The 25,372-nt window shown below is 44.1% G+C and overlaps 1 protein-coding gene across 2 annotated transcripts in view; it reads right to left on the bottom strand.

Moving 5' to 3' along the window:
* The window catches only part of MPP2 (MAGUK p55 scaffold protein 2), a 33,218-nt gene extending 8,339 nt beyond the window's left edge, over positions 1 to 24,879 (bottom strand). The window contains exons 1-7 of one of the 2 annotated variants that reach the window (XM_066586719.1): positions 24,828 to 24,879; positions 17,675 to 17,798; positions 7,923 to 8,011; positions 7,608 to 7,760; positions 1,804 to 1,953; positions 1,473 to 1,700; positions 201 to 332 (exon numbers count right to left, since the gene is read on the bottom strand). In XM_066586719.1, the coding sequence (XP_066442816.1) occupies positions 201 to 332; positions 1,473 to 1,700; positions 1,804 to 1,953; positions 7,608 to 7,760; positions 7,923 to 8,011; positions 17,675 to 17,711 (789 nt within the window). In that variant the 5' untranslated portion in view covers positions 17,712 to 17,798; positions 24,828 to 24,879. Of the gene's footprint in view, positions 1 to 200; positions 333 to 1,472; positions 1,701 to 1,803; positions 1,954 to 7,607; positions 7,761 to 7,922; positions 8,012 to 8,557; positions 8,804 to 17,674; positions 17,799 to 24,827 lie in introns of those variants that run through there. The other variant, XM_066586718.1, reaches the window with a different exon arrangement.
* Positions 24,880 to 25,372: the final 493 nt, after the last annotated feature.

Raw genomic sequence — 25,372 nt, 5'->3', positions numbered from 1 at the left:
TTCTAACATAAAGTATCTCAATGGTTTAGAAAACAGGGCTGGTATCAACACTGGTTGAGCCTGAGCCGATGCAAAGAGCCCAATGGGTTTGGGTTAGGCTATGGTGACCTGGGCAAATGTGCAAGATCACAAGTTTAGAGTGAAGTTAACATTAGAATATGGAAAGCATCACATAGACAAATATGTCTCACATGTCTCACCTGCCACCAGTTGGGGTCTTCTTGATTGACAATCTGCAGCAGGTCTCCTGCTCGGAAAGCCAAACCTGCCTCTTTACATGGGATCAAGCTGTCATTGGATGGGTCATAGCTGAAGTGACATTTTACAAATACCTAGAAAAAATCAACACTTTGTTATTCTCTAACTGTATTGAGAGGACATGTTAACTCATCACATTTTAAACGAGCTGTAATACCTGACACAGCCCATTTGCAAAGGGGGTGCTATTGGTAGTACACAAAAAATTTGAGTCTTCTAAACTAGTGATCTCCAACTAGTGGATCTCGAACTGATGCAAAACTACAATGCTCATTATGGCCTCAAGATCGCAGTTATATTTAGGCAACACCTGTAGAGCCACAAGTTGGGGGATCATTGGGATAGACCAATGGGTTCAACTCCCAGTGTCTTGAATGGAGCTGATCTGCACATACAGACAAACTGATGTGCCTAGGTAAATAATGATAGTGCCACAAAGCTCTAGCCCCTTCTTTCTATTGATTTCAGAGGTTCGCTGATTGGATTTAGACTAATCAATCGTTGTTGGCTTATCATAAGTATACACCATCAATGTTTAAAGGGGTTGTACCAGAATTACAAGTTATGTCCTATCCACAGGATAGGGAATTGCTTGTTTATCGGTGGGGGTCTTACCACTGAGAGTCCCACCGATTCCAAGAATGGGTGTCTCGTGTCCCCACTCCTCCTCACTGCAGGCTTACTGCACCAACACAGTGAAGAGGAGAATGCGGGTGGGAGAAGTTTCCCCACAGTAAGCAAGTTATCCCCTATCCTGTGAATACAGCCCCTTTAAGTCCCAGAAACCCATTTATCTTGAATGGGGCTGACCTGCAGTACCAAACACTGCCCAAAGACTAAAGGGGCAATGTTTCTGGAAAAGAAGACCTTTTTTCTTAAGACCTCTTCAAGGTGCTGTCCCACAAGATTAAGCTTTCCCATAACAACAGGATAGGGAATAACTAGTTCTTCGAGTGGGAGAACGTGGGTCTGGAGTGTCCCAGAATGAATGAAGCAATGGTCGCACATGCGCACCACCTCTCAATTAATTCCAATGGGACCACTGTAGATAGCCGATTTGATGCTCTTGGCTATCTCCATGTGCAACCATAACTCCATTTATTCTGAGATGCTCTATACCTCTGTTCTCCTGATTGGAAGGGGTCTAGTAATCGTAGAACAATCCCTTTAACCCTTTAAATGTAATGTTAGAACGAGTCTCTCCTCTTTGGTACCTGCCGTAGAGGGTGTTGCTCTTGGTAGCTTGGAAGTATCTTCAACACCACACTTCCACTGGCTTCCCGAAGCATTTCTTGAAGAGCTTGCGGGTCATTCCCCACTTCCCGACCATTCACCTCTCTGATGACATCTCCCACATGGAGAAGACCTTGTTGGTCAATCACACCACCATGTAAGATCCTGGCAATCACCAGTTCACCACCTTCCACACGGAAAGTCACTCCCTGGTGGTAGGAGACAACAACAAAAGTAACAACGCAAGAAAACAAGTACAAATCGTGGTAATGATAATGGGAAATACCCTGGTAGCTTTGCTTTCCAATTTACCAAATGTTCTCCTGCATTCTTCCTTACTCCCACCATACGAACGGCATCCGGGGGAACCGGCTGGTTGCTTAGAGTGGGATCCATGAGAGGACTTGGAGGAGGGGTCTCATAATTTTTGGATGCCACGGAGTCATGAGTTTGTAAAAGAGACTGGAGAATGGGAAAGACAGATACAAAGTAAATGATGATATCACATGAAAGCTAAGTCTGCCCTGTTGGAAAAAAAGTTGTATTTCAATTTCCTACCATGTTCAGGTTCTTTGAGTTCTGCCAGTGAATAGGAAAATGCAGAGGCCAAAAATTTGAACCTTTAATTCTCAAAGCTCAAGTCTAGACAATGCTCTATGAGCTCAAAAGCTCTCCTGTCCTAATGGATGCATGTAAAAATACACGCTCATTTTATTCTTCGAGTCTTTGAGAATTTTTTTTCAAAAAATTGCTTTGTGTCGCCATTTTCTGTGACCCATAACTTGCCATTTTTTGATGACAGAAATGTGTAAGGGGTTTGTTGTGAGAATTTGTTTGTTTATGAAGGAGAAGACAATCTCAGATCTTGTGTAGAAGCATGGGCCCTTAGGAGAAATGCAAATCACACCAGCCTGTTGCCGTATCAAGTGATTTCTAATGTATTCAAAGTCGCATGTTGTTTATATACCATAAATGACATCACAGGAAAAGTACATACCTCCAAAACTAATAAGAATGCATGATAGGCTATAACTAAAATGATTAACATAAGTTCACACCTTTTAAGGTGTAACTATAACATACAATGAAACTGTTATTATTTCATTAAGAAGGAATGCAAGGGAGGGGGTCTGGAGGACTATCTTATCTTCTGTCTTACCCAGTACCACTATCTTCCTGGTTTACAATCTAATAGCAAAAGCAATCAACTGATACATTGATCTACAATTTTCTTAACAGGCTTGGATATCATGTGGGATATGTTGTAGGTTGAGATGAGTGAGCATACTCGCTAAGGGCAATTGCTCGAGCGAGCATTGCCCTTAGCGAGTACCTCCCCGCTCGAGACAAAAGGTTCGGGTGCCGGCGCGGGGGAGCGGTGAGTCGCGGCAGTCAGCAGGGGGGAGCGGGGGAGAGAGGGAGAGAGAGATCTCCCCTCCGTTCCTCCCCGCTCTCCCCCGCAGCTCCCTGCCCGCCGCCAGCACCCGAACCTTTTGTCTCGAGCGGGCAGGTACTTGCTAAGGGCAATGCTCGCTTGAGCAATTGCCCTTAGCGAGTATACTCGCTCATCACTAGTTGTAGGCTCTACTGGTACCATCTAGGGGAACATACACCTTTTTGATCACTTTGTATTCCATTTTTTGGGGGAGATGGGGCGTATAAAAAAAAAAGCAATTCACACAATATAACTTTTTTTACAGTGTTCACCATGTGGAAAAAATAATGCAACATTTTAATAGTTTGGACTTTCACATATGTGGCGATAAAAATTATGGTTTTTTATTGGTTTTAATATTTGTTTTAGTTTTGAAAATTTTATTAAAGTTTTTTTTTACATTTTTATTGTCGCACTGGAGGACCCTACCATGCAGTAGCTCATATTATGCACTGCAATACTTTAGTTTGCAGTGTATTCTGCCTGTCTCTGTTATCTTATTAAAGGGAGCCTGCCACCTGCCTAAAATACTGTAAACTAACTTATGGTGCTGTTAGGCAAGATATCAGGGAGCCTGGTACTGGATTTTTCATTCCCATTCGCTTCCTGGTTCCCACGTTGCCTGCCTGTGAAATCCATGCACCGACTGAAAATTGGACTCTCTTCAGAGTCCTGTGCCCGTGATCTGGGGAAAATAGCGGTCAGAAAAACGATCATTCATCTGACAGTTGTTGAATGCATGTGGGCAGGTTAAAATGGCCTTCAGGAGGCCCCTAACTGCCATGACAATTCATTAGCACCCTATATACTGCCCTGCAACATCTGCCATATATACAGAGTTGCATCATATTATTATGACCTACAGCTAATATCCAGAGTAACAGTCGTGTGTCTTATAGACAGCAGCTAGACGGGATCGGAGTGACTCCGTAACGTACCGGTAGGTTGTCTCAGGTATCTAGAGCCACACTGGCTGCAGTGCATCCCACAATTGCTGGAGGGTGTGTGGGGAAGGATCCATAGAGCAAACACAATGATTAAGACGGTCCCACAGATGCTCCATTGGGTTCAAATCTGGGGATGTTGGGGGTCAGGAAGTACTTGGAAGTCTTGGTCATGCTCTTCCAACCATTGTCAGACATTTCTAGCCACATGACATTTTGCTTTGTCTTGCTGGAAGTTCCCATTTGCCCCGGGGAAGACAAACATCATGTAGGGCTGTATGTGATCTGCAAGGATGGATTCATAACCAGATTGGTTCAGAATACCTTCCACATGGATGAGCGGCCCAGAGAAGGCCACGAAAAAACTCCCCAGACCTTAACGCTGCCACCACCGGCTTGTGTGCTTCCAGTAATGGTTGCAGGGTGTTTGTTCTCTAAAGTTTCTCATCTGACATGCCAACGTCCGTCGATCCGTTCGATGAAGCAGAAGATGGGACTCATCGCAGAAGGCAACCCTTTGCCAATCAGCGGTGGCCCAATTCCAACACTGCCGTGCAAATTGAGGCCTTTTTTTTCACCGCACCTTAATTAGCATAGGAGCAGTGACCATCCATCTGCTTCGGAGCCCCATAGGCAGTAGGGTCCACTGAATTGTTGTTTTAGACCCACATCTGGTAGCCCCCTGGTTTATTTTCATGGTGAGCTGTTCCCCTGTCGTGTATCAGTTGGCCTTATGCATCTAAGCACGTGGTGCTCCACAGTTTCTATGTAGGTTATTCCCAATGGTGCGATTTGTCTACTTATGATACACTTTCACCACAGCAGCAGGTGAAAAGTTCACGAACTACGCTGTTTGAGAAATACCGTCACCCATGGGCCGAAAGACAATGATCATCCCTTTTTGTAACTCTGATAAATCACCTCTTTTACCCATTACAACAACAAGTGATATGTGAGCAGACAGCTTATAATATACCTTATATACCCACTGTTAGGTTGTGCTGGCTGGGATCTGTTATGCTACATAGGTTTCTAGCAGCACAGCCTCACAGGTGTGAAATTATTGAGCTGGCTGGGTGTGGTGTTCTCCTGCTAGCCAATCCCCACTGGTCTGGTTGCATATAAATAGCCTCCCTCTGCTGGAGGAAGCTGGGATCCCTTCACTCTATTGTTGGTAGGTTTTGCATGCCTGAAAAGCTGCTATGTGTTTAAACCGGGGCTAGTCCAGTGTTTGGCAGGTGGCCAGACATTAGGTGTGGATAGCCCTGCTCTGTGTATATGGTGTGAACAGTGTCAAGTTCTGTATGTTTGAGCAGGTGGCTAGACATGAGGAGGGAACTGTCCTGTTCTATGTGGTTGTGTGTCTGGCATGCTAACCCTAGTATGTTGTTGTGTGAATGGCGTCCTCTGCTGCCTGTTTAATGTCTTGCTAGAGTAGGGACTGCAAGACACGAGAAGCCTTGTCGTGGCCTTGCAGCTTAAGTTCATTGGCCAATGTACGAACTAATCCCTTGCTTTTATATTCAGCTTTACCATCTGCTTTAGTGTGCGAGGTTGTGTGGTGAGTTTGCGCATTTAATGTGTCTGGTTGCAAGTATCACCCTTTAAGGGAGAGTAGGGCCGAGGTTCCAGCGTGGGGCCGCCTTTATAGAGGTGATTGCCCCACTTGTTAGGTAGGGCCTTGTCATCTTCCCTGCAGCACAGGGCCAGTTGTCCCTAACCTGTGAGTTCGCGTCACATTCGTGTGGGCCTGGTGCTTAGTTGCCCACACGAATGTAACACCCACCAAGCCCACCACACATCACTTCCTTCATGGGCTACATGCTGCTGATGTCAAAAGCAGGAGATGGTCATAACTATCTATATACAGTATATAGCAGGTGATGGGAAGATTTTAAACTTTACAGAGAATTAGATCCTGGGTTTAAACACGTATGCTCTCATTAACTGACAGCAAGCAGAGATGTTGGAACAGCAATCCAACTGTATTTAGATACAGAAAATCATTTAAATCTCAAAGTCAGAAAATATCAAATCTCTTGTACATCTGAAGACATGGTTCATTGTATTAGCTGGGCCTTTTTCCTTTCTGTAATGTTCTCTACGGATGGTTTCACATGGAGCATCAGATCCCTAAACCTGTGAAGGTCTGCTGGATGGGTACAACTTAATCATATGTGCTGCCTATCCAAGGGGAGTATGAAAGACTTGTATGTGCTGCCCATCTGCTCTATCTTGTAGGGTATTGGCCTTATTGTCCTATCTGAAGGAACATAGCATGTAACGGTCCTTCAAGTAGGAGTTTGAGTGTCAGACAGATGGGAACAAGCCTCAAAGGCGTACATACAATAAAGTCAGGCAATACTGCTTTATTGGCCTCACCTGCTTTGCTACCACATGGCAGAACTTCCCTCTCCAGAGAAAATGCATTGTTAACGTACAAGAGGATGAGGCTCAAAGGTCATGGGCCAAGAGGGGAGAACAAACACAAGACAGGTCTGCTCTGGGGGGTATGACCCAACACCATAATGGAAGCCATGGGGCCCACTTTTTTCTATGCATGGCCAGCATCAGCTACAAGCAACCCATGTGGTCGCACGGGTGCCAGCCATCAGTTTGTAGAGGGGCATCAGGCCGATGTAGGCAGGGGGCGGCCGCCCCCTTTAGGTCTGTATGGCCAAACTATCTTCTTTCTCCATTTGGCAGCAACTTGTAGAGCTACATGAATCATTATCCTCCTGTCTGTCTCCTCCCCTTTGATGTTCTGAGGTGCCCCTGTCAGTCCATCAGCACCCCTGCAATGCAATTGGTATGGTATCTATAGGTACTGAGTTTGGTTTGTGCTGTATTTATGTGATGGGATTGGTTCTGGTGCTGTATTTATGTTATGAGGTTAGTTCTAGCGCTGCGTTTATTTTTGAGCTTGGTTTTGGTACAATATTTATTCCCTGAGATATTCAGGTGTGACTACGCTGCTATCTTGTTGCTTTCTGCACAAGCGGAATACCGAGGGGCAGTGCCAAAACAAATTCTGCACAGTGTGCCATCTAACTTTAGGCCAGTACTGTTTATAATGAGATATGTTATCCCTCGCGACTCACATCACAGGCCTCTCACCAGCCAAGCCAGGATCCTACTGCACACCGATGAGGGGCAAACACCCAGAAACAGCTGTCTGTGTATGGATTCTGGCTTGGTTTTCAATTCTCAATCATTGCTCTACACACCTGTATAAAGCGTCAAGCATATTTGAAAGAATACTGCCATCCAATAGGTGGCGCTGCAGAGGTATTGTTCCATCTTCCTTATTTGCATATTACCCAGAGGAGCATGGATGGCCTTATAAGTCTGCTCACTCACCTTCTTAGTGCTCTCCCTAAGGAGAGATGATACCTTCACGACTTATGTATGTCACTTCACTTCCTACATCTGTGACTTTCTACTGCTGTCCTCTTTTGGTCATGGTTCCTATCACACGTATTTCTATTTTGTATAATATTTAATTAATGGGTCACAAGTCCAATACCTCATCTACGTTCTGAGATACTCTTTATGGGGTATGTTCCCATGCATCGGAAATGCTACAGATTTTCCACAGCGGAAAATTCTGCAGCACAATTCGCAGCATTTCGGCTAAGTGTGAAAGTACCCTCTAACAGTAAATAGAATATCCTCTCGGACAAAGAGAAAAAAAGCAAACTGTGTTACAAATGTTAAATTCAACTTCCATACGCTACCTGAAAATGAGGTTCTTGTAGGATCTTTTGCAACTCAGCAGCTGCTCCACTTGGGTCCCTCACTCCAGCCATGTCCTGCAGAATCTCTTGCACCAGCTGAAGGTTATTTTCCCTCACAGCTTCCAACCTGGTCTCTTCCATACGTTCATGAGCCTGCGGTAAAGAGAATACATTGATATTGGTCTCAAACAGCTAAGAGAGAGCTTGAAAATGGTGAACTCTAAGGCAAGTTGTAGAAGATTTCTTTGCGTCAAAATGGAAAACTCCCTCAACCTTAGAGCCTTTACTGATGGTTTCTTCAAAGACAAGAATTACCATTGGACTCTCCATGATCCCTTTAAGGAAGATTAGGTCCAGATCAGAAGATGGAGGGAAATCAAATGTCTGCATGACTTGCTGCATGGCTGTAAGATATAAGGAGAACATCTCAAGAAGATACATTTTCAAGAGTAACCTCAAAGAATGGTGAGACACAACATAAATCTTGGAGACACCAATGGACCTTGAAGAAGATTTCTTTACCTCTAACAACGATCTTTAAGACATTGTATACATGAATTAGAACATACAAGATGGAGAACTATCAAGACAGAGACAGATGTGAAAAGGTCCTTAATTTAAGAAGGTCCATATTATCCTCAGCGACCATAGAAAATGAAACAAGCAGATTCTAGAACATTAAGAGAGATGCTCCGTACTAAGGGCAAGAAGAATCTTAAGATGGAGTTTAAAACCTCAAGAAGAAATAGATACAACTAACTAGTATTTGAAGATGGGAAATCTTCAGCATTAGCTGGAAGAAGACAAGATTACAGAGGTGGATGACGATGAAGAACTTGATGGTTGTATCAATGCGAGTGTCGTGGAATTACTTATAGATATTGGAAGGAAAGCCAAGGCTGATGTAGTCAGACTTGTGATGATTTGTGGAAAGTACATGGAGAAGTTACCTTCTTCCTTTGGCGAATTAGACTCCGTTATGGATTCCATGGACTACAGCTAGACCACTGGTTCTAGTATCTCCTTCCTATAAGGTTTTTCTCCTACAGTGTCTTCTTCCACTACTCCTCAGCTGCTCCCTCCCTATTCTATTCCCGCTATAACTCCTTTTTGCTCTTCTCCCATCCCTTCCCTTCTCTTCATGTCACCGCCACATCAGTCTGACTGAATTAGGGCCAGATGCCGTGGTTGTCAAGACCAGGATAATGACCCGGGGAGACAGCCCTCATAGAATCTACTGTGTTCCATCCATATACAACCTTCCTGTGCATTTTACATAGGGTTAATAACTAACAGGACTGCTTAACCAGTAAAAATGCAAGGATAGGGGCATGCATCATACCGGTTGGCCAAGGCCAAAAGGTGCAAATACTACGGGCAGGAAGGGAGGGGGCAACCAAGTGGGTTTTCTGCATCAGTATTTACAAATCCCACTGCTTGCTGTGGTATTACTGTAAGACCCCTTTAAGGCTCGGCGCTTTGTACATCACTCTCTAGTTTCCATAGTAACTGGAGGATTACACAGGATGGGTACCAGCCTGGATGCTGCGATGATTAACCCTTCCACCACTTGTATGTTCTAGTTTGGCATCAGTTTCATCATTCTATCCCTTTAATATGAATGATTATATTGGCGGTGGTGAAGGCATCGCTATGGACGGCAGCACGTCCGATGCAAGAAGGGCCGCCACATGAAAATACAGCGCGCAGTAATGATACAAAGGGGGGCTATTCTACATCTGCGAATCGTATAGATAGCGTGTAGGAAGCGACAACGCTGTGCTAATGCCATCCGTAGAGCAAATGCAACAATTAAATAGGGCAAATGTATTCACGTACGAGAGGGAATGTCTCCGCCTCCTGTGCGAGGAGGGGGGATGCCGAACAACCCTGATGCACAAAGTGACGGAGAGCGGTGGGGGGCGACGGGAGATAATTGTTAGCTATGGAGATTCAGGAAGCCACCAGCAGCGACAGCGGGTGACGGGCAGCTATATAGAGATAAGGGAGGGAGAGGCAACGTAATGTAGAGGGGGGGTGGATGGATAGATAGATATGAGATAGATAAGAGATAGATAGATAGATAGATAGATAGATAGATAGATAGATAGATAGATAGATAGATATGAGATAGATAGGTAGATAGATAGATAGATATGAGAGATAGATAGATAGATAGATAGATATGAGATAGATAGATAGATATGAGAGAGATAGATATGAGATAGATAGATAGATAGATAGATAGATAGATATGATATAGATAGATATGAGATAGATAGATAGATATGAGATAGATAGATATGAGATAGATAGGTAGATAGATGTGAGATAGATAGATAGATATGAGATAAAAAGATAGATATGAGAGAGATAGATATGATATAGATAGATATGAGATAGATAGATAGATATGAGATAGATAGATAGATATGAGATAGATAGATATGAGATAGATAGATAGATAGATATGAGATAGATATATAGATAGATAGATAGATATGAGAGAGATAGATATGAGATACATAGATAGATAGATAGATATGAGATAGATAGATATGAGATAGATAGATAGATAGATAGATATGAGATAGATAGATAGATAGATAGATAGATAGATAGATAGATAGATATGAGATAGATAGATAGATAGATAGATATGAGATAGATAGAGCGATATGAGATAGATAGATAAATATGAAATAGATAGATAGATAGATAGATAGATAGATAGATATGAGATAGATAGATAAATATGAAATAGATAGATAGATAGATAGATAGATATGAGATAGATAGATAAATATGAAATAGATAGATAGATAGATAGATAGATATGAGATGGATAGATAGATGCTTATAATTATACAGTAAAGAATAGAAGGATATTTCAGAAGGAGTTATTTGGAGTAATTAAACCTTGATAAATTGCAATGAAAGCCATTATCGTCTAACAAAGGCATCTTTCACTCTACAATTGCATTTTAACGCTGGCCGCATCACGACCGCAAAACGCGTAAACGGGAAAAACCTGCGATCAGGTCATAAGGGTTAACCAGAGCCAGCAGTAATGTTTTAGCAGCATTGGACGCTGCTAAACTCTCTCATCCTTCCTTTTTTTGCTGGTCCCATAGGAGTATATCAGCCCACAGATGGGGCAAGACCTATCTCTCTCGGCCTCGTATAAAATCGGACGCCGTATTAAGTCACCGATGTTCTATGATTCCCAACACAACGTTTTCATGCGGCTAAACATTGGTCATCTAAATGAATACATCTGAATCCAATGCTTCAAATGGTCGCTATTTTATATCGCAGCTAAATAAGCCGCATTAAAAACCGCTCCCGTGAATTTCATTGTGGTGTTCCTGCGTGTGCGATGCGTTTTTGCATTAAGACGAGCAAGTTGCATCAGATTTACATTTTTTGCACACATGAAAAAAAATTGCATGTGGTTCCAATAGTAACGTGCTTTAAAAACGGACCGTACTCACATGCAAAGCAAACAGCATGCAAGTTGCATGCGTTTTTTTCACACTCTGATAGAAAATAATGGGCGATTTATGAACAAGAATCGCCCACAAAGAGGACATGCAGCAATCGCTCCAACCTGGGCTATCGGTCCGAGAGAAACATTGCTTGTGTGAATTAAGCTATTCCAATGAATGGGATCTTGTCCCGTGTGAGTGCTGTCCATCTTGGAAGCGGACAGAATAGAAAACAATCACATCCTACAGGAGGAAGACTAATGACACCGCTCAAATCCTCGTACACTTTCACCCCTTCCTGCTGCGGCCCTTTTTTTCTTCTTTTTTTTTTTCCTTTTTAATTTGCCACTTTCAAAAAAAAAAAACCATTTGTCCGTGATTTTGTCCCGTTTTTTCACGGCCGCAAAACATGACAAAACGAAACCATTGGTTTTTAAAAAACTTTTAATATTTTTTAAATATGCTAATACTTATAAAACTTTATTAATCGTATTTCTACTTTTGTTTCCTCTAACGCTCCATGAAGGATTTGAATTATCGGTTGCCTGATTTCATGTGTGATATACTGCAATACTTCAGTATTGCATGATATAATACATTTAGAGGTAGGGCTTAATAGGAGGAAATCCATGGCAGGCTGGGAGCGTTCATAGGCCCTACCTTGTCATAGTGACAGAACGGCACCCCGCAATCTCCTTGCAGAGGGCCGTTCAGGAGACAGAGGGAATCCTTTCCTTCTGTCAGACCATTTAAATGTTGCTGTCAATACTGACAGCAGCATCTAAGTGGTTAAATGGTCGGGAAAAGAGTTATGTCTGATTCAATGTCCATTGGACAAGGGCTACCAACATTTATCTATTTTGGATTACAATAGCCACTGCTGATATGCAGCTGTGCTCCGGGCACAGTCATGGATATGGAGCTCGATGAGTTGCAGAAGTGCACACTGAGCTGAAACACACTGTTTTCTTTTACGGACCACCATATTTTGTATACAGCTCCTATTCAGATCTATGTGTTTTTGTAAGGGGCTACCTTACAAAGAGAGATGCACCAAAATTTGCGCCAAATTTCCGCATGGCAAAACGGAGCATGCCTAATGGACTCATCAATTGGCTGATACCTGGCAGATAGAGGGGAATTTCTTGCCTCCCAAGAGGGGTGTGATAGTCTGTGGAGGGGATATACTACCCAGGAGACTGACACAAAGCAGAAATAATTTGTTGAGCGGTGCCGAGGAGAGTGACAGCAGGAGGTAGCATGGAACCCCCAAAAGAAAGGGCTTTTGCTATAGCTAGGGGCATCTGGACTGTGACCAACAGGAATGGTCCAGTGGACTTGTACTCCTGATCTGAGGCAGCCAAGTGGTGATTCCTGTGTAATACAACTGTAAGTGTGGCCAGCCTTCAATAAATAGATGTGCACAACACTAAGGAAAAAATACTTAACCAGCAGGCCTACTGCAAATTGGGGCAGATATGTTATCCTGTTTCCCTGAAAATAAGACATAGCATGATTTTCCAGAATTTTTGAGGATGCAAAATGATTTTTCAGGCTTTTTGAGGATGCTTGAAATATAAGCCCTACTCCAAAATTAAGCCCTGCTAACAGTTCACTTAAAAAGTCAATTTAAATAGTGTCCAGGCAGCTATACATGTAAAAAAGTTAAACCTTTTTGAACAAAAATTAATATAAGACACTGTCTTATTTTCGGGGAAACACGGTAGCATTGATGACCAAAAGGAAAGGGTTTGTGCTATAGCTAGGGGCATCTGGACTGTGACCAAGATGAATGGTGCAGTGAACTTGTACTTCTGACCTGAGGCAGCCTGGGTCGTTGCCAGTGGTGATTCCTATGCAAGACAACTGTAAGTGTGGCTGGACTCCAATAGATAAATGTAAACTCCCTCCCACCTACCTTCTCCGGCCGCTGTCATTGGCTCCCATAGGAGCCCATGCAGTGGCTGACATATTCCGAGCACATAGATAGTTCCAGGACTATCTTTGCTCCCCGGCGTAAAAGCGCCCGCTGCTATATTTGCCAGCCAGGCACTTTTACACCGCGGGAATACGTTTATGTCATCTGATGCATTGGAATCCAATGCATCGGATGAAAGTGTATATCGGCCGGCCATGAAAACAGCGGTCGATATACACTCGTGTGAATAAGCCCTAAGGGCTCACACCCACTTGCGATTTTTTGTCCTGTGATGCGACAGCGATGATTATGAAACCAATAATTTTCAATGGTTTCATTTGCGATGTTTCAGCAGAGTTTCACATCTGTGGCAGAAGTCCAGGATGCAATCCCATTGCTTTCGATGGGGTCGGCGCTACTGCTGGCCCCATTGAAAGCAGTGGTTTTGTGGCAACTCCCACAGCATGATTTGCAGGGAAGGGCTTAAAATATAATCCCTTCCCTAAAAATCATCCCTAGCTGGTTAAAAAAACAAAAAAAATCTTTACTCACCTCTCCGCCGCTTAGACGCGCCCTCCGGCTGGCTCCCCTGTACTACTGTCTAGCACTTTCAGCAGGCAAGGATTTAAAAATCCCTGCCTCCTGAAAGGGCTGTGCTGATTGGCTGAGTGCTCAGCCAATTCCAGGCAGCGCTTAGCTATTCATCAATGAAGAAATAAAAACGCCAGTGGGTGTGAGCCCTAAAGGGCCACTCAAGTGATTTCTTTCTTCATTCATCATGTAGCTAGTGTTACCTTAGTTAGTTATTTCTTTCTGTCTCAAACTCCTGGCCTCTTTTTCCTCAGATGGTCATGTGATCTCAGTTCTGACCAGATCAGATCTGCTTGGAGTTATGTGTTCATTTATTAGTCATTTTCTCTGTCTGTGTGATGCTGTTACATGGATCTACCACATAGCCTGCCTAAAGGGGGGCAGAGACTATCCAATCACAGTTAGGGCTTCTTCAGATGACGGTATTTGCCCACGTCTTTGCACGCATGAAATGTACGCGCCCAATGAGCAGCCCATTGTTATCAAAGGGGTTCGTTCTCATGAGCGTGTTTTGCACATGCGTTTCGTGCATGCTTACAGTGTATTTGTGCATATGCTTGCCCAAAACTGCCTTTACTAATGGTGATCACACACCTCCTGTCACACAGGTATCATAGAGGAGATCACAGCTCATCCTCCTGACTGTATACTTATGGTCTGTAGCTTATTTAGGTAAATATAGAAGGTAACGATAATTAAACTCTCCCCTCTGCAGGCAAAAATGGTACAAACTTAGCTAATGCTGTGCTGGTGGCTCATGGGATTGATGTGAAAGTGAAAGTAAGAAATCTCACTCTAAGGCCTCCACAACACAACCGTATGTGTTTTTACGTCCGGCAGTACGCAGCGTTTATTTGCATGAATGAATATTTGACCTGATCTTTATTTGCGTATTACATGCCATTCACATGGATCGCCGGCGTGTGAATGTAAAAAATACGCTAATGCGATGGAAACCATGGATCGCTATAAAATGCTTGGAATGTCAATTAATGCCTAATTACAGCCAGCTGTCTTTTTTCCCAGCATTTGTACGCCAGGTAACTCCTTCCCCCTCACTTTTTTCCAGCCTCCATAGAAGTCTATGGGAGCCTCCTGCGTATTTCAGCAAAAGATGGGGCAAGACCTATCTTCTCACGGGGTGTGTAAAAAATCGTTCATCTGAATGAACCCATTAGAGTCCAATGGTCGCGCGTTTTTAAGCGCAGCTAAATGGCTGCATAAATACAGTCGTGTGAATAAGCCCCGAGGCTGTGTTCACACGGGCGTAAGTACATTTGCATGTGCCTTAGCGCAACATTGTTCTTTTTCCAGCACAATTATGCATTTTTCATGCATCTCCTTGTGTACTGCGTATGCATTTGTGCAACCCCCCCTCCCCCATTGACTTCTATGGGGATCTTTGGTGCGCAAATACGCAGAAAGATAGGACATGTTTTTTTTGAGTGTCCGGAATGCGCACGGAAAATACATGCATGTGAACGAACCCAGTGAAATCAATGGGTTCTATTCACTACTTATTGCACATGCAAATATATCCGTGTGAATCTGGATTAAAGATGGTGCATGATATGCATCAGACAGGGGGCTGCACTGCAGGGAAGTGACTGCAATACACAAAGGAGACCTCAAGAGTGTGACAGGCAATCAGGTGAGGGGCAGGGATGGAAAAATGTGTTTTTGCTGGAGTATATTTTTGGTACCCCTTCAGCTGCATCGTATCCTGAATCTTCATGGTTCAAACAAACCCTCTGCAGTCTGAGTCTTCTATGCCGCTCCTTCTACTGGATGTCATTTAGCGAAAAGAGCTCATTTACAAGTTCTTCCACAATATGCGCTAGATACGCCATATTTGTCAGACTGTTTTTTATTGGTATTGACCCATTACTTACTTAATGCACACTATATTCTGTTCTCTGATTGGCCAGTGCTGCTCACATGAGTAGCTCTGCCCAATCAGAGAGCAGATATAGTACATTAGTAGTCTAAAACTGCCAGTGCACTGTGGGGATTAGGTAGTCGGCCATCTTGGATGGTCTAAAACAGGACCTGAAACCGGCGAATCGGAGAGACAGCAGAGTAGCACAACTGCAGGTAATATCCCCGCTCTCCCTGGTCCTAGGACAGAATTTTGTCAGGACGGTCACTTTAATGCATCGATTTTGCCTTTTTTTGTCTTTCCTCCCTTTTGTCCATGCTTATTTAAAAGTGTATCAGTTAAACGGACAACAAGGACGGAAGCAAACTACCCTGTTCAGTTCCGTCACTCACTGACTTCAATGTAAAAAAAACGGAAGGGTTCTTTCCATTCGCTTTCCTTTAGTGCTGCAATTAATTTTTCCCGTAAAACAAAACATAAATCCGATGGAACGGGACAAAACTGGTCAAAACTGAAACTCAGAAAATCCCACTGAAATCAGTGGAAAGTAAGGCTGATCTTTTTTTTGCTGTTCGTCTGACGTGAACGCGCCACTTAGAGTGTTCCCAGGGCGCTGATTGGCTGCCGATTTTGTTATAGATTTTGGTGCAGGTCTGTAGCCGATTTCATATCTTTAGGGCTCGGTCAGATGAGTGGAGATCCGCGCGGAAAAAGAACGCACCGCGTGCGGAAAAAAATCCACATGACCACGTCATTGCCACCCATATGTTTTATCTTTGGTAGGTGCGGATTTTTGCCCGCACACGTGGTGCATTTCTTTTCTCATGGTCAGACGACCGGATTTCCGCGTGTAAAGAAAGTCGCGAATAAAACATGACCGCGGATTTTAATATCTTCATTCAGACGAGAAATGATAGCAATCTTTTTTGGCCGTCTGTTTTACATGGCGGTTAAAGGATACGTCTTGCCCTATCTTTCTCCACGTTACGCAGGAAGCTCCCATAGACTTCTATGGGAGCTGGAAAAAATAGAGGAGAGGGAATTACCCTGCGTACAACGGAGAGGAAAGAAGCCGGCTCGCCCTAATTAGGCATTAACCCTTTCCAATCCACTGTCTGACGTCTGAAGACATTATGATTTAAAGCTGTACAGCTCCGATGTTGGAAGACGTCCGTCGGGGTTCTCTTACTGTATATTGCCAGCCTCTCTGCTGTCGGAGCCTATCCAATGTGTTACCTCATGCAGTACTGGCTTTAGCCAGCAGATAGCGCCGTTATATAACAGCAGAAAAAGAGTAAGCCCCCTAGGAAAACCAGGATACAAATTGGATTGGAAAGGGTTAATTGTCCTTCTGAGCATTGTATTCCGATCGTCGCTTGCCATCGCTTCAGCGTGTCTTTTTACATTCACGCAGCAGCGCTCCATGCGAATGGCTTTAAATACGCCAATTGGGAGTCAATTGTGGTGAAAATTAATTAATGCGAATATACGGTGCGTACGAGAAAATGCATAAAACGCATACACTCCTGGGAAGGGGGCCAAATTTGAATTTAATTGAAAGGGTGAAATCTGCTGCAAAATCCGCACCGAAATTTGCGAAAAATCACCTACGTGTGAACGCACCCGCAAATATGTAATAATACGGGATATTTGGAGAATAGTAAATATCTGGGTGTTTTGGTTCCCAGGGGATGGAAATCTTGCGGATTGTCCGCAGCCGGACCGCACAGAAATTCCGCAGCGGAAAGGCTGCTTCAAAACCAACGCCATTTAGTGCGGGTTTGAAGAAGCTTTTCTGCCTGTATTCCGCTGTGGGAATCTCTCCCCATTGAGAGAAGGGAGCCCGGAAACGGCGATACAATTGACATGTTGCAGATTTGAATTCCGCGCCACATTTCAGTCTCCACGCAGCTTGTCCGCAGCGGAGTGTCGGAGGCGTGTGAACGAGATTTTCGCAAATCTCCTCCACTTTGCTGTTTAGTCTCAGGGTAAAAATGCTGGCGAAATTTCCGCACGGAAATTCTGCGGCAATTCCGTCCTGTGTGAACGCAGCCTAAAGCCGGGTTAACATCGGCACTGTAAACTCGCAGAAAGCAGGACCCCCCATTCTTGGCATCAGTCGGGGGTCAGTGGTAAGACCCCCACTGATCAGCAAGTTATCCCCAATCCTGGTACAACCCCTCCTACTTACCAGAGTCAGAGGTGACGGACGGAACAGCGACAGGCATTGAGAACCCAACAGCTGGTGAAGAGACCGGCCACACTGTCTATTGGGAGATTATCAGAAGCGACAACCGAAGAGCGACAGGAGACTCCTGGGGGTAAAGAGATTATTGACACGTTTAAGGCATGTATTAGCAATAGCATTGGATGACAATGTACATGTTATATTACGGAGATGGGAATTAAAGGCGTTGTATAAGAAACAGCGCCACTCTCGTCCCTAGGCTGCATCTGGTATTGCAGCTCACACCCATGCTGATACATTTCACTGATGTAGCACATACATATGTAGGGTGATCTAGATGTACCCCAGAAAATGTCTTACATGGCCGACCACTGGGACTCCCACTGGGACGCCCTTTGTGCAATACCTGGTTGCGTTATGTATGCCATCTTTGGTCGGAATCCCCGATACTGGATTTTTTAACCCAAAAAGCAAATAACACATTTTTCATTTCAAATGAAATTATGTTGCAACTTTTCTTAGATTTTCACATTGTGTCATTCCTCTGCTATTCCTCCTGGAAACATATGACTAAAGTGACAACTGGTTGTTACTAGAGGTGAGCGAGCACCTCGGATAAGGCAGTTACTCGAGCGAGCATCGCTCTTTTCGAGTAACTGCATTCTCGACCGAGCAGGCCACGTCAAAACATAGCGGCCGCGACATCACCAGTCTTTTGGCAGCGATCAGCCGGCAGCTCCTATAGACTTCTATGGAAGCTGCAGGTAAAGGGAGGAGGAGGGAGTTTATCAGCGGCTAGTGCTACTAAACATGTCAGCCGGCTCTAATGAGCCAGTAGAAGTCTATTAGAAGATTTATACCAGGAGAAGGAATTCTGGGCTGCGGCGTCTATACAACGCACCCGGCCATGTGAATGGGCGAGAAAACACCAGATTTAGCTGCGACTTGTTCGCGCCTTTTTCTCGTTCATTGGATTTTTTTGGTCGCAATGCGGCTGGCCGAAAAACGCGTCACTTGTGTGAAAGAGGCCGAGGGTGCGTTTACACAAGCGATTTCCCGCACGATTTCTGTGTTTTTCCGAAATGCACAGAAATCATACCGGAAAAGAATACATTATTTTGAAGGGGCGCATTCACATGTGTGGTTTTCCTCTCGCAGCGCTGGGAGACAAATATCGCAGCATGTCTTATTTTCAGTGCTTCTGTTTAAAAGTGGGAGTAAAAATTGCGCTCGCATGTACATACGCGTTTCTTGCGCATGCGATGCAAGTTTTCCAATAGAAAATAATGGGAGTGCAGCAATGCGAATGCAATGTGAATTTCTCGCAAAATGCATCGCGCTTCCATAAGACCTGCGGGTCTGCGAATACGATATTGTACTCGACCGTGTAAATGCACCCCCGGCTTCACATGAGCATATGCACAATTGCACGCCTCTTAGCACAACATTTGCACACTGAACAAGGCTTTTTTGCTCGTGTATCTGCGCATTTGATTGCCCTTTTTTTGGGCATGTCCATTTTCGCGCACCGATCGCGTACTTCATCTAATGAGTTCCAGATGTGTTCTTTTTACAGCGGGATTACACAATGTGTCGCACCTCTCCTTTATGTTGGGCGTAAATTTGCCCCCATTGACCTCTAAGGGGACCTTCGGTGCGCAAATGCGCTGAAAAATAAAACAGGCTCAATTTTTTTTATGCGACTGAAATGGCCACAAAATATAGAAATGCAAATGAAGCCAATTGGTTCTATTCTCTGCATATTGTGCGCACAAATACGCCCCCGTGAAGCCAGCCGTATTTACACAACTGTATTTACGCAGGTATTTACTCGCATTAAAAAATTGCGACTATCGGATTTCAGTGGGTTCATTCAGACACATTACTGCTTTTTGCCATGTACAAAAACGTGCCTGGAAAAATAAAGCATCTGCGACCGTTTTCGTTCGCGTATTTTATACGCCATGTGAAAAGATAGGTCTGGTCTTACTCTATCTTTTGCCGAAACACACAGAATGCTCCCATAGACTATGGAAACTGGAAAGAAGAGAGGGGAGGGAGTTACTGGGCGCACAACGCTGGGAAATAAAGCCACTGAGCGTAATTAGGCATTATTGGTCATTGCGAATATTTTACAGCGATCGCTGTTTGCCTTCGCTTTGGACATTTACGCAGCAGCGCCCCGTGCGAATGGGATGGGAGTGCGATTCGAGTGCGATGGGAGTGGGATGGGAGTGCGATGTGAGTGCGATGGGAGTGCGATGCCAGTGTGATGCAAGTGCGATGGGAGTGCGATGGGAGTGCGATGCGAGTGCAATGGGAGTGGGATGGGAGTGTGATGTGAGTGCGATGGGAGTGCAATGCCAGTGTGATGCAAGTGCGATGGGAGTGCGATGGGAGTGCGATGGGAGTGCGATGGGAGTGCGATGCGAGTGCAATGGGAGTGGGATGGGAGTGCGATGCGAGTGCGATGGGAGTGCAATGGAAGTGCGATGCGAGTGCGATGGGAGTGCAATGCGAGTGCGATAGGAGTGCGATGGGAGTGTGATGTGAGTGCGATGGGAGTGCGATGGGAGTGCGATGCCAGTGTGATGCAAGTGCGATGGGAGTGCGATGGGAGTGCGATGCGAGTGCAATGGGAGTGGGATGGGAGTGTGATGTGAGTGCGATGGGAGTGCGATGCCAGTGTGATGCAAGTGCGATGGGAGTGCGATGGGAGTGCGATGGGAGTGCGATGGGAGTGCGATGCGAGTGCAATGGGAGTGGGATGGGAGTGCGATGCGAGTGCGATGGGAGTGCAATGGAAGTGCGATGCGAGTGCGATGGGAGTGCAATGCGAGTGCGATAGGAGTGCGATGGGAGTGTGATGTGAGTGCGATGGGAGAGGGGTGCAAGTGCAATGGGAGTGTGATGCGAGTGCGATGGAAGTGCGATGGGAGTGCGATGGGAGTGCGATGGGAGTGCGATGGGAGTGGGATGGGAGTGGGTTGCGAGTGTGATGGGAGTGCGATGGGAGTGGGATGGGAGTGGGTTGCGAGTGTGATGGGAGTGCGATGGGAGTGTGATGTGAGTGCAATGGGAGTGTGATGCGAGTGCGATGGGAGTGCGATGCGAGTGCGATGGAAGTGCGATGCGAGTGTGATGGGACTGCGATGCGAGTGCGATGGGAATGGGATGGGAGTGGGTTGCGAGTGTGATGGGAGTGCGATGGGAGTGTGATGGGAGTGTGATGTGAGTGCAATGGGAGTGTGATGCGAGTGCGATGGGAGTGCGATGGGAGTGCAATGGGAGTGCGATGCGAGTGCGATGGGAGTGCGATGCGAGTGCGATGGGAATGGGATGGGAGTGGGGTGTGAGTGCGATGGGAGTGCGATGGGAGTGTGATGTGAGTGCGATGGGAGTGGGATGGGAGTGCGATGCGAGTGCGATGGGAGTGCGATGGGAGTGTGATGTGAGTGCGATGGGAGTGGGGTGCAAGTGCAATGCGAGTGCGATGCGAGTGCGATGGGAGTGGGATGGGAGTGGGGTGCGAGTGCGATGGGAGTGCGATGGGAATGTGATGCGAGTGCGATGGGAGTGCGGTGCGAGTGCGATGGGAGTGCGATGGGAGTGTGATGCGAGTGCGATGGGAGTGCGGTGCGAGTGCGGTGCGAGTGCGATGGGAGTGGGATGGGAGTGGGATGGGAGTGGGATGGGAGTGGGGTGCAAGTGCGATGGGAGTGGGATGGGAGTGTGGTGCAAGTGCGATGGGAGTGTGATACGAGTGTGATGCGAGTGCGATGGGAGTGCGATGTAAGTGCAATGGGAGTGGGGTGGGACTGTAATGGGAGTGCAATAGGAGCGCGATGGGAGTGCGATAGGAGTGGGATGGGAGTGAGATGGGAGTAAGATGTGAGTGCAATGGGAGTGGGATGGGACTGTGATGGGAGTGTAATGGGAGTGCAAAGCGATTTTTTTCTCACCCATTGGAAATAACAAGTGAGATTGCTACAGACTCGGAGAAAAATAAAACATGCTCCGATTTTCCGAAAAATCGCACGTGTAAATAGCCCCCAATGGGATCAATGGTTTCTATTCTTCATGCTCAAATACGCTCCGTTGTCGCAAGCATAGTTGATACATGCATTTGTATGTCAAAGCCCTAACACATACATATACAAACATGTATAAAGATATAATATAACATACACACATGCTATCATATAGGGATACATATATACACACATGCTACCATATATGGGCATATATATACACACATGCAGTCGCACTCATTAATATAGCATGTGTTCATATACATATCTATATATGATGGACACATACACACACATGCTATCAATATGGGCACATATACACACATGCTATAATATATGGGCACATATACAAACAGGCTATCAAATATGAAAACATATATATGCATGCAATCATATATGGGCACATATATACACACATTCTATCATATATGGATACATATACACACACATGCTATCATATATGGGCATATATACACACACTATCATATATGGGCACATATACACACATGCTATCATAAATGGATACATATATACACACATGCTATCATATATGGGCACATATATACACACATGTTATCATATACCGGCACATGTACACACACGCTATCATTTTTGGGCACATATACACACATGCTATCATACATGTATACATATATACACACATGATATCATGTATGGGCACATATACACACATGCTATCATATATGGGCACATACACACACGCTATCATATATGGGCATATATACACACGCTATCATGTGGGCACGTATATACACACACTATCATATATGGGCACACATATACACACATGTTATATATGGGCACATATACACACACGCTATCATTTTTGGGTACATATGCACACATGTTATCATATATGGATGCATATATACACATGATATCATGCATGGGCACATATATATACACACATGCTATCATATATGGGCACACATATACACGCATGCTATCATATATGGATACATATATACATACATGTTATATATGGATACATATATACAAACATGCTATCATATATGGGCATATACACACAGAATCATATATGGGCACATATATACACGCATGCTATCATATATGGGCACATATACACACATGCTATTATATATGGGCACATATACGCATTCTATCATTTTTGGGCACATATACACACATGCTATCATATATGGGCACATATACACACATGCTATTATATATGGGCACATATACGCATTCTATCATTTTTGGGCACATATACACACATGCTATCATATATGGGCACATATACACACATGCTATTATATATGGGCACATATACGCATTCTATCATTTTTGGGCACATATACACACATGCTGTCATATATGGGCACAGATATACACACATACATCTGCACTAATTAACATAGCATGAGTTTATATGTATTCATACATGATAGACACATAAACACACACATGCTATCATCTATGGATACATACAAACACACGGGCATCAGTGCTCATTAAGGCTAGTCTCACAGGTGGGGATAGCTATATCGCCTCAAGAAATTTGCGGCAAAATCACATCTTTGTTCCCGCGATTTTGGAGCGTCAGCGCTGCTTTTTCCCGCTAAAACATCGCTGCCGCTTGCAATTTTTATTGCGCAATTTTGCCCCGATTGTTTAACACGACAGTCATTAGGGCTTGTTAATGTTAAAAACGCATCATAGTGCACAAAAAACGCAAGTTTGTGCTTTGCGGTGCGATAAAAACGAGGCTCCATAGGGAAACACGGGAGATTTTTAAAAAACGCAAAATGCAGAAAGATAGGACATGCCGTAATTTTTGAAAATCATTGGTTTCATAACTCTGCGTTTTTACTTCCTCTCGCATCGTGCGGAAATCATGCAACCTTCTCACCTGCGTGAAACCAGCCTAACGTAGGCGTATGAACATACACGCATGCTATCATATATGGACACATATATACACACATGCACCCGCACTCATTAACATAGCATGTGTACATATGTGTCCATATATGATAGTATGGGTGTATGTTTATGTGTCTATCATATATGGACTATATATATATATACACACACACACAAGTACATCCACACTCATTAACATACTATATGATAGCACGCGTGTATGTTCATGCATTTATGTTAAAGAATGTGAATGCATTTGTGTATGTATGTGTCCATATATGATAGACACATATACACACACGCATGCTATCATATATAGACACATATATACATACATACATCTGCACTCATTATCATAGCATGTGTATATATAGTCCATATATGATAGACACATGAACATAAACACATACTATCACATATGGACACATATATACATACATGCATCTGCACTCATAAACATAGACGCATGCTATCATACATGGACACATATATACATGTATTCACACTCATTAATATAGCATGCGTATATATGAGTCCATATATGATACATGTGTGTATGTTTATGTGTCTATCATATATGGACACATATACACACATGCATCCGCATTCATTAACATAGACACATAAACATACACACATACTATTATATATGGACACATATATACATACATGCATCGGTATTCATTAACATAGACGCATGAACATACACGAATGCTATCATACATCGACACATATATTCATGCATTCACACTCATTAACATAGCAAGTGTATATATGAGTCCATTGAGGATACATGTGTGTATGTTTATGTCTATCACATATATACACATATTTACACGCATGCATTCGCACTCATTAACATATGTGTCCATATATGATACATGTGTGTATATTTATGTCTATCACATATATACACACATTTACACGCATGTATCTGCACTCATTAACATGTGTCCATATATGATACATGTGTGTATGTTTATGTTTATCATATATATACACGTATATACACACATGTATCCGCACTCATTAACATAGACACATAAACATACACACAAATACATGGATACATACAAGTAGATACACGCACACATAGATACAAATCATGGACAGACAAGTACGAACACACGCAAACAACAAACATAGACCCCCATATACAAATCCACGCACATCCAATGAATATTTACACGCCATTCACGTGTTCCATATCCTCTACCCACCTCCCCTCGATGAGGCTGTCAGATATGGAGGTTTGGGGTCTGTATCTTCGCTGTATCTCTCTTCTATCACCCAGATGTGGCTCAGCTTAGAATCTGCGGGTTCTTAAAAGGGTAACGCCAGGAGAGTGCGAAGGGATGCAAGGGGGGAAACCAAGGGGGGACTGCGACAGGCAACAGAGGGACGCTTCTCGTGATAATTATCAAATGGCTTTATAGTCCACGTAAATGACTGCCGGGGAGGATAATCTGACGATATTGTAATTACTTAGAGCACTTTCATTTCCGTCTATTCAGAAAACGATACAATTTGGCCGGCCGGCGCGGTAACCGCCAGAATAACCCAATTCTGGGAAATCTGTTGCTTTGCGCTCTTCGAGGGGATTCGGCAATATCAAATATAGGACTCTCTGTCCTGCTGGACTTGTCCTCCTCTATGAAGTTACTAGTAAGGTTTAATGGCATTTCTTAGTTGTATCCGTTTCTGGGAAAGCTGGGTGACAAACAAGATGGCGGCTGTTTGGCGGATTTGACGCGGATTTTTCATC

This window comes from Eleutherodactylus coqui, chromosome 13 (assembly GCF_035609145.1).
Source record: "Eleutherodactylus coqui strain aEleCoq1 chromosome 13, aEleCoq1.hap1, whole genome shotgun sequence".
NCBI lineage: Eukaryota > Metazoa > Chordata > Amphibia > Anura > Eleutherodactylidae > Eleutherodactylus > Eleutherodactylus coqui.
Note: the sequence above shows the minus strand (reverse complement) of the source record. Positions and strands in the feature narration are given on the sequence as shown.